This window comes from Trachemys scripta, chromosome 1, assembly GCF_013100865.1.
Source record: "Trachemys scripta elegans isolate TJP31775 chromosome 1, CAS_Tse_1.0, whole genome shotgun sequence".
NCBI lineage: Eukaryota > Metazoa > Chordata > Testudines > Emydidae > Trachemys > Trachemys scripta.
Window position 1 is genome coordinate 198,651,756 of NC_048298.1, and position 13,254 is coordinate 198,665,009.

General features: G+C 44.5%; 1 protein-coding gene across 1 annotated transcript in view; it reads right to left on the bottom strand.

Annotated features, from left to right (window-relative positions):
• Window positions 1–9,014: 9,014 nt before the first annotated feature.
• Window positions 9,015–13,254, bottom strand: part of LOC117868526 (cytochrome b-245 heavy chain) — a 36,922-nt gene continuing 32,682 nt past the window's right edge. The window contains exons 11-13 of the mRNA XM_034754566.1: window positions 12,388–12,534; window positions 10,465–10,589; window positions 9,015–9,686 (exon numbers count right to left, since the gene is read on the bottom strand). Coding sequence (XP_034610457.1) covers window positions 9,560–9,686; window positions 10,465–10,589; window positions 12,388–12,534 — 399 coding nt within the window. The 3' untranslated portion in view covers window positions 9,015–9,559. The remainder of the gene's footprint in view (window positions 9,687–10,464; window positions 10,590–12,387; window positions 12,535–13,254) is intronic.

A 13,254-nucleotide genomic window follows, 5' to 3' on the forward strand; every position in this document is an offset into this window, starting at 1 on the left:
TTTCTTGTACTCAGACCTGCTGACAGCAATTCCACCCCCCAGAGCAGAACAGTCAATGGGCTCTTCTGGCATGGCCAGGGCTTCCACATGCCTGCTCGGTTGCCTTCGCTGCTGGTGGTATCGCCCCACGCACGCCTAGGAGCCCTGCGGCCCACCTGGGCAATTTAAGAGTCCAGGGAAAAGGTTGAAAGAAAAACAAATGGTATTTTCTAGAAATGAAAGTGAGTTGTTCCTTTAAATGTTATTCCTTTTATGGGTCCTATAGCAATCAAATAGAACAAACAATAGTCTTGCTGCATTAGGTTCACACCTACTTTCTATCTGATTGCTGTGAATAATTCCCCTGTTATAAAATAAGAATAGAGATTGCTGCCATTGCATAACAACCAATGGAAAGCAAAACAAAGTTTCTATTTGTACAGACAACTGCCTCTTGAATGTTAGCAAACCACACTCCACCCTAGCAACTAGTAGAAATTTGAATATTCATAATATCCGGTTATGCATTTCAGTGGGACTATCCACATGCTTACGTGTTTTGTTGACTAGACATGGGATTGTTAGAATTCTTAAATCTAAGTGTGTGCATAAGTGAATCAGGGCCTTAGCTATGTGAATGTAAATATTTCACACAAGACTGAAGAGCTATGCAGCCTTAACGATACCCCTGTAGATGGCCTATCGTCTGCCTTTCCCTATCCAAGCGCGTTTAAATCAATGGGATTGTACAAAGTGTAAATAAGCACAGCACTTGTTTTACAGCACAGCAAGAACTAAGAGAACTGAATATTTTACCCAGCTAAATTTCCTGGAGTTGATCAAATTTGTTTTTCATGAAAATTAACTCAGTGATCACTGGATTCTTTTTAGGGCATCAACAGCCTAAATTAGCCATAATGAAACCTCTTGCTTCTTACCTACAGGAGTGGGATTATCACACCACCAGTCTTTCGACACTGCGGACCAGACTATGAGCCTGATCATTCACCACTGCATTGTAACAGGTTTAGACTGATGTAATTCCACTGAATTCCGTGGTGTGACATCAACCTAAATCTGGAGAAACACAGTGGTCAGTCAGGCCCTACAGCCTAAGTAACACTAGTGTAAAGCTGGAGTAACTCTGTCACTATCAATGGAGTTAGTCCAAATTTACACTTACTATAATTTAGGGCCATATTTATTCCCGTTATTGCACCAGCAAACTTAGGCTATGTCTAAAATGCTACGGCTGCAGAGCGGCAGCGGCGCGGCTGTAGCACGTCAGTGCAGACTCTTGCTACAGTGTTGGGAGGGATCTCCTGTCTCTGTAATAAATCCACCTTCCCAGGAGGCAGTAGCTAGGTTGACGGAAGAATTCTTCCATCAACCTAGCACTGTTTATATGGGGATTTAGGTTGGCTTAACTACATCGCTCAGGGGTGTAGATTTTTTCACACTCCTGAGCGATGCAGATGGGTTGATGTAATTTTCTAGTGTAGACCAGCCCTTAGATGTATGGTACATTATGCAAATTTCAACAAATACAAACTAGGCCAATTGGGTAGCCATTGTGACGGGATTTTATGAAACAAAAGGCAAAAATAACTGAATGTATGGCATTTCAAAGCCAAACAATACTCCTCATACTCTACTGTATTTCCTAAGGGAACTGAAAGCTATTAAAATCATCAGCCATTCCAGGCTGGTGTCACTTTTGGGATAATCCATAATGCTACTTTTTATGACATTCTGAATGTCAGAGAATAGACCAAAAAAGGAAATAATACTTCGGAGAGCACACCATAAAATCTTTGCAAGCTTTAGAGCAATTTCTGCTCTCAGACACGTAGCTAACCACTTCTTCTAATATGGCATTGGATTGACTCTTTTCGTAAAGACTAAATACACAAGCAGCTCAGTGGTTCTCAAATTTCATTGCACTGCAATCCCCCTTCTGACAACAAAAATTATTACACGACCCCAGGAGTGGGGACCGAGGCCTGAACCTGCCTGAGCTGTACTGCCCTTGGTGGGGGGAAAGGGGGGGGAAGCCAAAGCCCAAACTCCTCCACCCCAGGTGGCGGGGGGGAGGGGGGGAGGGGCATTGACGTCAGTCCCGGAAAATGGGGCTCGAGCATTGGGTTCAGCCCCTGGCCCCAGCGAGTCTAACGCCAGCCCTGGCAACCCCATTAAAACGAGGTCAGGACCCACTTTGAGGTTCTGACCCACAGTTTGAGAACCACTGCTAGCTTTTACCAGTGGAATTGAGTCCATTATGAACAATCCGACATATCTCATAAAGGCCTAGTGCTGCAAACACTTAGGACCATGAGCAACTCTATGCACATGAGTAATCCCTTTGAACATACGCGTGTAAGTGTTTGAGGGATTAGGGCGTACATTTGTCACTAAGCCTTACAAGGAAATAACAGTTGAAACCGATTTTTAAAAAAATCAAATCTGAAAATACTGGGAATTAATATTTAAGAATACTCATTACAGAAGAAGAATCCTCTGGGACAGTGTCAAGATGAAGCCATGACACTATTTATTATGTGATCAAAAAGACTCTCTGAGGTATAGAAGAGAAGCTTTGTGCTCTTAGTAAAGTAATTTAATTTAACCATGTGGCAGTGGGCGGTCACATGCAGTAAGTCCCTGCCCTGTTGGGAAAGAATAACATGACTGAAAAGAGGAACAGATATTCTGCATCAAGTGTGGTTTCCTCTGTGATGTGCAATGGCAAACATTGCATGGCTAAGCCTGTTTCAGAGTTTATAAAAACCTTGCTGGCTCTTTGGTCTTGTATGATAATATAGGTATGTAGTCTTTTAGGTGGTCTTTAGGTCCTCTTTCGGTGCATGTGTGTATGCAAAAATGCTACCATTATTTGGAACTATTAAGCTAGTCACTAAAATAGCAGAAGTTTCTGGAGTTGTGTGGGATGATTCCAAATCTAGGCCCTTACTTTTATTAGCACTAAAATATACCAGCAAATGTAAAAACCTGCTTCAAAGGTTAACACCATAATCTCTCACTTTGCCTTACATGCTGATCTTGTAAATATTTGGCAGCTGCATGAATTACAGAAGCAGTACAAGGATTTCTAAAAACAAGCTCTCCAGGCCATAAAGGATCCCAGAAACTAAAGGGATGTGCTTTCCTCTGAGATGTGCTGAATGCCCTTAACTCCCATTGAAGTCAATGATGAGTTGTAATTGCTCAGTACATCTCACGCTCATGCTCTCCAACAGCAAGACTAACTATAACGATAAGGGTTGAATTTGCACCAACTGGTTCAGAGTCATTAAACCATTGTCACGAGGTCCTGCCCCTGTTGTGTCATCTGGGGCTTTCACTGCAGTCTGGGCCATGAAAATGAAACATCAGGGTTGGATTTCTTTTGGCAGCTGTCCAGCTGCTGAGCCTACCCTTCCATGCCCTGGGTGCCTAGAAGAGTGACTGCTCCACAGCCTCATGCCATGGCACTCAGAAGTATTGCAGGGTGGGAAGTGAGGAGCTCACTGGCTTCCGGGCAGTCCAGTAACTCTCACCCGAAGAGCCAGCTTGCGTTGTTTGGGGTTCCAGGAAAGGCTTACTCTTCCTCCAGCTGCAGAGCCAGTTCTGTACCTTCTACGGTGATGATGACTAAGAAAGTTGTGGCTATTTTCGTCTTACTCTTCTTAAATTAATGAGAACCATGAACATCAGTGGTTAAAAATAGGCTGGCAGCTGCTCAGCCCAGTCTTACTAGCTGCATGCCCAGATGTGCACAGAAAGCGGGGATCTTACATCAGAGGGGAAGGAAGTTGAGTTCAGTAGCTACATTCAGATTAAGCTGCTGGCAGGATAAAGAAGTCTTAAAAATAGTGGGACAAGGCTCCTATTAATTAAAGTGTTTATCTTGTTAACGTAGTATTAATTGGTTTGATTCCCTGTAATCTTTTGCAAAGCATTTTCAAGTGAATTGTTTAGCCCTTGTGGAACATATACGAGTAACACCTTTGGCATCTGAAGCCATCTTCTATAGCCTCCAAACAGGGACAGCACAGGTTTGATTTTAACGTTGCATGTCACAAAACATCCCCTATTTCTATTGACATTATTAAAGGTACTGAAAGCATTACTTTCAGCTATCTCCACCATAAGGATGAGACCTAGAACCAGTACTGTATGTTATTGTAAAAGGCTTTCTTTACTGGGGTCGTGAAAACCTTAACATCAACTTGCTTAAGGGTAAGACCCTGCCAGATGCTGCGCACCATAAAGCATTGAGGGCATTCAGCAGTCAGTAGGATCAGGCTGAAGTGTGGGAACCCTGCATTACTATCCATTTAGCACACAGCAAGTTTATGATGCTTAACAGTAGCCCGCAAAGCATTGCACTGTGCGTATCTACCGAATGCCATTTATGACTTTTCTTAAAGAAGGGATGTTTGTAACCCTGGCAGGATGCTGCAGATTTTTGGAATCAGCAATTTGCAAGTGAAAGGTTCTTTTTTTAATCATGAAAGTTTAAAAAACATTTGGGGGTAAATTCTCTCTGGTAGGCACAGGGGTGGGGTAGGTGGGGGTGCAGGGTCGTGCCCCCAATGGTGGTGTATCAAGTGGCAGACTGCCTCAGAGAGGCACAATGCTGCCCAGATTTCCCAGGGTGTAGGACACAATTTGTGACACCCCTTTAAAGGGTTCAGGATATCCCTGCTGCATGGCCTGTCTGCTCTGCTATCCAGCTTGTGTGTGGAGAACGTGGAGCCATGGCTTCGCCTATTTCCATCACTGCTGGTAAGATAGTCTTGTGAGGAGCACCTTAGGACTAGCCAGAGTGCAGAGGCTGTGATTAGGATCCCTTACATGGGCCAGGCAAGTGAAAAGAGGGTGCCTTGCTTCTTCCTTGTCCCATAAGATAGGACAACTCACTCTAAACAGTACATCAGGCTTCCCTGCTGTGAGCGTCACTGGTGGATGGGAGGAGAAGAGTGGGTTTGTTTCTTCTGGCTGTGTTTCAAGGTTGCCCATTTAAGTATCCCATACATAAATCTTTATACTCAGACCATGATTGATAAATTATGTCTTGTTATTTTATCCAGGTTTGATGCATCAAACCTTTGAAAGAAACTGAAGGAATCATATCATTGCATGGACTATAAGCCCCCCCCGCCCTCCTTTGGTTAAGATTTGCTAATTCTTGTATATGATTTTGGAAAGTGAGGTTTAGCAAGAAGTTTGGGAGGTTTTATTCTGAATTAAAGATGACAAAGAACTCATGCTACAGGTATAAAATACAACAACAGGGAACCTTACTAAAACAGGAGGAAGCAGAAAAGATCATTGGAGCCTTGAGAAAGAACAAATGTAATGGCAACCTCTAGAAAACTAACAGATGAAATCAAAACTACTGAATAAAAAAATCATGAAAGGCAAGATTCTTAACATACTAAAACAACCTGCATTCAGTCATTGTCTTTCCTTTTGCTACTCTTCTCAGACACTTAGTCTGATCTTGTTCCGACTAAAATCAAAGACAAAACTCCACCTGACCTCAATGGTGTGGGATCTCACCCTGACTGTGTTTCAGAAAAAGATATTTACATTCCATTAAAAGAAAACACTTCTTTCATTCTAGCTAAACTTTATTCTGACCTCCAATCAGAACTGTGCAGACTTAAAATTTGTTCTTTGAAGTGTTGTTGTAGCTGTGTTGGTTCCAGGATATTGGAGAGACAAGGTGGGAGAGGTAATATCTCTTTTTGGACCAATTTCTGTTGGTAAAAGAGACAAGCTTTCAGGCTACACAGACACCTGAAGAAGAGCTATCTGTAGCTCGAAAGCTTGTCTTTCTCACCATCAGAAGTTTGTCCAGTAAAAGATATTATCTCACCCCCTTGACTCTCAGACTTAAAAATGTCCTTGCAGAGAAGGAGCTTGAAAAATTTCCCACACAAGCTGGGATTTACAAGCTCCATGCAAAATGGGATCTCCCCGCTCCCCCCCCCAACATTGATGAAATTGAAAATGACATTAAAAAGCTCTGGGGAGCTGACATTAATAAATAAAAAATGGGAAGCTGTGTTTCTGAAGTACTTAAATATAGATTGCCTGAATAAAATAAAGATGTGCGATGGGGCGATGGATACCACCACGCATGTCAAGGTTCCTTCCCCACTCTGAACTCTAGGGTACAGATGTGGGGGACCTGCATGAGAACCTCTAAACCGAATTACCAGCTTAGATTTGCTTTTGCTGCCACCACTCCCAAGTGCTAACTCCCTTCCCTGGGTAGCCTTGAGAAACTTCTTCACCAATTGCCTGGTGAACACCAATCCAAAACCTTGGATCTTAAAACAAGGAGAAAATAACCATTCCCCCTCCTTTCCCCCCCACCAGTTCCTGGTGAGTCCAGACCCAACCCCCTTGGATCTTAAAACAAGGAAAAATCAATCAGATTCTTTAAAAGAAGGCTTTTAATTAAAGAAAGAAAGGTAAAAGTCATCTCTGTAAAATCAGGATGGAAAATAACTTTACAGGGTAATTAGATTCAAAGAGCCCAGAGGATCCCCTTCTAGCCTTAAGTTCAAAGCTACAGCAAACAGAGATAAACACTCTAGCAAAAGGAACATTTACAAGTTGAGAAAACAAAGATAAACCTAACACACCTTGCCTGGCTGTTACTTACAAGTTTGAAATATGAGAGACTTGTTCAGAAGATTTGGAGAGCCTGGATTGATGTCTGGTCCCTCTTAGTCCCAAACACGAACAACCCCAAAACAAAGATTACAAACAAAAACCCTCCCCCACTAAGATTTGAAAGTATCTTGTCCCCTTATTGGTCCTTTGGGTCAGATGTCAGCCAGGTTATCTGAGCTTCTTAACCCTTTACAGGTAAAAGGATTTTGGAGTCTCTGGCCAGGAGGGATTATAGTATTGTACACAGGAGGGCTGTTACCCTTCCCTTGATAGTTATGACAATGCATCTGGCAAGTAGGGGGTTAAAAAACACATTTTGTACAATCAAATGCCTCCGCAAACGTGGCTGGAATTGAAGAAGCAGGTGGTCCCTTGATAACATCGTTACAAGAATCTGGCAGCAAGGTCTAATTAGTGTGCCGGAGCTCCAGATGACTGCTATGAGGTGAAAAGGCAGCAAGCAGGCAGTGCACTGGGGAAGTATAAACAAGAGCCAGGAAGGCACTGAAGGAATCCATAGCACATTACATTTGGCTGCTGGAAGCCTTTTTCCTTGTGCGGTTGCTTAGTGAATGTGTGTGTCTCTCTACCATGCCTGCACTGAAAATCCATTTGTGTAGGTTCCTTTTTCTTGTTTTTGCCTCTCCAGGTGGCCCGTAACAGTTACTTTAAACTACTGTACCGTGTGTGGGTGTACACAGAGAGCTTTATGCATACAAATCACAAACCCAGCCCCCAGGAACGTCTCTTTCCAATACCTGTCTCTCAGTTGTCAAAGAGAAATAGCTCAGCAGCAGGATCAAAAAGCATTATATGTATTTAAAAATTCCTAAGAATGGACCCATTGAATCATTTGGTGAGCACTTTCACCCCGTCAGAGCTATCCTTGAAAGCAGAGCTGGAGGAGACTCTGAAAACATGAACTCTAGTTTTGTTTATATTTCTGTGCCATCAATATAAAAGCATCAAGCTGTCAAAGCCTGTGAGTTGGGGAGGGGTGTTTTGTCAGAAGTTTGAAAGCTATTAGCTTCAGGCAAATTGTAACTTGATCACAGCGACCTGAGTTGAAATATACCAGAGAAACACCTAGAAAAATGTAGCTCTTTACCAAGGAATCCCTTGGAACAAACTGGATATTAACAAAGCTGAGGAATGAAGGGAGCAGACTAACCCACCTCATTTCTGCCTGGATGTGTTTTATTCCTACTTGTTTTTAGTAATATTACAGTAGCGCCGATAGAACCTATTAAAAATAAGGATCCCATTATGCTGGGAGCTGTATGAACAAACAGGTAGACAAGGTCTCTGCTTCAAAAAGCTTACAATCTAATTCAGTGCCTTTAAAACATTAAAAATATGTAGCTACAGCATAATCATCTGTACATTCCTTTTGCCTACTTGAGCAACAGAGAGTTGTTTTTCAGAGAATCTCACTTTTGGGTAAGGCTATGTCTACACTTCAGCACTGATGCAGCTATGCCGCTGTAGTGCTTCTGGTGAAGATACTCTAAGCCGATGGGAGAGAGCTCTCCCGTTGGCTTAATGAATCCTACCTCTGTGAGAGGCGGTAGCTTTGTCGGCAGGAGGGAGAAGCTCTCCCACCGACAAAGCGCTGTCCACACCTGCACTTAGGTCAGTGTTTTTCAAACCGTGGGTCGCGACCCATTACTGGGTCGTGGCATGTAAGGTGCTGGGTCGCCTGGCTCTGGTCAGCAGTGCCGACCGGGATGTTAAAAGTCACATTGGCGGTGCTGCCCAGCTAAGGCAGGCTAGTGCCTACCTTTTCCAACATCGCGCTGAGTCCCGGAAGTGGCCAGCAGCGGGTCCGGCTTCTAGGCAGGGGGGCCACAGGGTTCTGCATGCTGCCCCCGCCCTGAGCACCAGCTCCTTACTCGCACTGGCCGGAAACTGGCCAATGGGCACTGGCGGGGGGGGAGTGCCTGCGGGCGAGAGTTGCGCAAAGCCGCTTGTGCTCTTCTGCCTAGGAGCCGGACATGCTGCTGGCTGCTTCTGGGGCACAGCGCAGTTCGCGGTGCCAGGACAGGCGGGAAGCCTGTCTCAACACCCCGGCTGTGCCGCTGATCGGGAGCTGTTGGAGGTAAGTTCACACCCCAACCCTGCCCCCCCAATTCCCTGCCCCAGCCTTGAGCCCCCCCTCAAACCTTCCTGCACCCCAAACCCCTCATCCCTGGCCCCATCCCAGAACCTGCACCCCCAGCCCAGAGCTCCCTCCCACACCCTGAACCCCTCATTCCCAGCCCCACCCCACAGCCCTCACCCCTGTATCCCAACACTCTGCCCCAGCCCTGAGCCCCTCCCACACCCTGGGTGCCCAGAAAAAAGTTTGAAAACCACTGGCTTAGGGATGTGGATTATTCACACCCCTGAGCCATGTAAATTGAACCAAAGTAATTTGTAGTGCAGACATAGCCTAAATCCCATTCATCCCTCCCCAAATTCCTCTTTCTTCCAGAAAATCCCTGCAGCCAAAATAAACTGCATGTTAAATAGCAAGCATTATGCTAACACGCTTTTTTTGTTTCATAGGATTAAGCTATTATCAGTGTAAACTGGCTCCCCACGATGCAACCTCTTTCGATACCCTGAGGAAATCACTACAAATGACAGGAAGCTAAAGATAGTTGAGACAAACCCCATAAAGAATAAATTTCTGCTAAATTGCTCAGAATGTGGAGGCCCATGCAAACAGACCCAAGGTCAAAGTTACACCAGTGTAAATCCAGAGCAATTCCATTGAAGCAAACGGTTTAACATTAGTGTAACTGAGATCAGAATCCGGTCCATAATCTCCAAACTCCAACAGAAAAAAACAACCAAGCTCTTTAGCTTTTGGATTTAGCTATTCCAGTATCCTGTCGGGGCCAGTGAGTTAAAAATTTTCCTTGTTAAAAATGAAGTGTACTCCTCGTGGATCAGCAGCCGAGTTGTTGATACACTGCTTATTGAGTGTTTCAGCCAGGGCTTCCGGTCCACAGAGGAAAACGCCTACTCTGGAGCTGTTAAGAAAGAACATCAAAGTGTGGTAAGTAATCAAGCAGGTATTCAATCCACAACATGAGTAGGGTGGGTGAGCAAATGGATCATTTGATCTGCAGCTGACAGACATTAAAGGCACTAAAATAGAACCTTGTATTACAATATCAGCTACTTAACATTAATACATTTAACATCTCTTTAAATCTTCACAGTGCTCTAGAAACAGGAACTAATTTATCCTCCTAAAACCCGTGAGATAGACAGGCAAGATTTATAACTGCTTTTAAAACAAATGGCAGGCTAAATCCTGGTCCTCCAGAAGTCAATGCCAACATTTCCATTGATTTCAATGGAGTCAGAATTTGGTCCAGTGAAATTGAGACAGAGAGGTTAAGGCCCAGATTCTCATACGCAGCCTCTAATTTTGCTGCTTCCAATTTTGGGTTCCCATTTGCAGCCCATCCATCTTAAGGACTGGTTTTCAACAGTATTAATCATTGACTTCAATTGGAGTCACAGATTTTTCTAAAACGAGGCCTTCTGTGCATGAAGTTTAGCACCCAAAATTAGTGGACATTTTTGAAAATGTAGGTCTAAAGTGGTTTGGCGAAGGCCATCCAACATTTCAGAGGCAGAGCCGAGATTAGAATTTGGGAGTTTCTGGCTTTGAAGTTCACGTTCAGTCTGTTGGATCACTTTGCCTTTCAAATATTACCAACATAAGGAGTAAGATAATTTTTTTATGGCAGATAGTTTGAGGGAGTCCACAGAAACTATAGATCCTGAAATCTGATTTACCTTGGGTGCTGACTTGCAATGGTTTTGAACTCATTTTCCCAGTTGGGTCTGCCATACAAGGTTTTCTGTTTCAGACCCGTAATCACATCTTTCTCTTCATCATGGTGTACTGTAAAATGAGTGGCCTATGGAAAAGGAGACAGACTTTAGGGAACAGTGTAAAGAGAAATTTAGAGATGGTTGCTTTAGCACTAGTTTAGAAAGTTAACTCTATTAGCATGCAGTGGAATTATCTGCAGGCCAGAAGAGTTCCTTTGGGATGTGGAATTTATGTTTGATCTCAGGGATTGAAAATACTAATCCTTCAAGCTAGTAATTAGCTTTCTGTTGTAGTGAACAGCCTGATTCAGGTTCTCTGATGATACTGTAATGACAAGATTCTCCCCTCAGTTATACTGGTGTGGTCCCATTGAGGTTGCACTGGTATGTCTGAGGGGAATGTGTGTCCCTGTGAAGTCTTTTCTCTTCTCCCTATCTATGTAACTTCCATTTACATCAACAGAGTTAAGTGCATGATTCTAAGTTCACAGAAGTCAATGGAAAGACTCATGTTTACTTCAGTGGGATTTGAATTAGGCCCTAACAGAGTTACTAGTTACATTTGGGGGAAGAATTAGAGAAGTGACTTATTCAGAACCAAGAGGTATACAACCTTATTTCTTCTCTTCCCCACGTCTAAAAGTGTGACAACTTCCTGCCCCTTCCACTCACAGAATTGTGTGTGGGTGGAATATAAGTAGAGTGAAATATAATCAAAAGAACTAAAATAAGCCTCTTGCCTGACTGACTCACCTATTTCTCAAGTATCCAATGGAAGGTTTGGGTCCTTGGTCTCCCCAAACCAGTCTATATTGTCCTATCCCAGAGGGAGGTGCAAAAGAGCCAGGAAACTGCTGAAGGAAATGTGCTGCCACTGGCTGAGTCCCATTGCTGTGCATTAGCTGCTGCAGGGGAGGCCCAGCTGGAGTTACTGCTCAGTTGCAGAGAGACAAGCTCTTTTAAGGGAGACCACACGTCCCAAGGAGGAGGGTTAAACAATCCCTGAGCCCAAGGAGAGAGGCTTTATTTCAAGTGTATTTGAATTGAATAAATTAGAACCCGAGGAGGGGAATTTTATCTCACATTCTTTTAGACTGGGTGGGGTTCTTAAGCACCCTGAGAGAAGAGAACCTGAGACAGGGAGAGCCTGCAGCACCACACTAGGTCAAGAGGGGATGCCGGAGGGCAGGCAGGGCCTACGACAGGGCAATGTTGGGTTTTAAGCACCATTACTAAGGCTAAGACTTTAGTCATGAGTATTTTTAGTAAAAGTCATGGACAGGTCACGGGCAGTAAACAAAAATTCATGCCTCATGACGTGTCCATGACTTGTACTATGTATCCCTGTCTAAATCTTGGGTGCTCTGGAGGGGGAGTCTCCGGGGACACCATGGGTGATTTGGAGGGAGGGCTCCGGGGGCACATTGGGTGCTCGGGGGCAGGGGGCTCCGTGGGTGCTCTGGGGCAGAGGGTGGCCTAGGACTGCCACTGGTACTCCGGGGAGAGGCAGGGGGAGGGAGCAGAGGGCACGGCCCGTGGCACAGAGGTCAGTCACATCAGCCACTGCAGAAGTCACAGAGGTCCTGGAAAGTCACAGAATCTGTGACTTACATGACAGACTCGCAGCTTTAACTATTACCAATAGAAATTCTATTTTTAGCATATGGAAATGTCTCAGTTGGCCATAGGTTTGTGCAACTTGGTCTTTCTGACAATACCCTTCTAAAAATAAAATCCCTGACAGCCATACAAGGGCCAGGAGAATGGTACAGCTCCTTTTTGAATGCTTGTACCTTCACAAAAACCAACCACCCCAAATGATGTTAAAATAATAAATAAAATCCATGACCCTTAAGAGACTGACATTTTCCCCAGAGTGGTTACCTGAGATTCATCCCAGCCTGTTAGGTAGATGTTGTAACTGAGAAACTCTGCATTGTCCCTCTCCTGCATTTGATTCTCCAGGGACTGCAAAAGGTCAGCAAACCATTCAAAGGCGTGAGTGTCTCTGCAGAGCCAGTAAAAATAGATCTGAAAGAAACAGAATTAAACTCTTATCTTCTGTATGCACTCATGCATTTCCACATCCATCATGTTTGCTGATCGAAATGGGGATTTTTAGGGGCACGGTTTACTGGTGCTTTAGAAATTCCCCTTGATGGGAAGTTCATCTGGCATCCTAACTGTTTAGAGGCTGGAAGGCTGTGGGGAGGAGTTAATAATTATGTGAGAAGGGAAACAGTTCCCCCTTTTCCCTCCACCAGCGTCCTATTTACTGTATCATGCTGCCTCTCCATCCCTGCTCCCTCAGAGTAGCGATTTGTTAAGCCATTCAGAAGTGACTTGGAGGAAAACCTGTCTCCATCTCTGCAGCCAATGAGGGCCCAGTAGGCAGCAGAACTGGTCCAGTTCCTCTACTCTGGGGCGGGGCAGCTGGGATGTGACCTCAGATGCACAGAGGAACTGTGGAGGCTCCCTCTGCCCCAGCACACAGGGCGATTTCAAGAGAGAGGGCATGGTGGTGGACCAGTGACTACTTAGTTCCATTGACCTATAATCCCAACCTGCCCTGAGGGAGGAGTGCAGCAGATGCCAACGTTATTGCAACCCAAAGCTGGCAACAATATAACAGAGGTGGTGAAGTGGCTTTATTGCTGCCTTCCTCAATTCAATGGAAAGCTACTGGGTGTAGCCCATCTTCCCTGTGCTGAGCTGAGTCCAGAATTTGGCCCATAGGCTTGTGACTGCTTC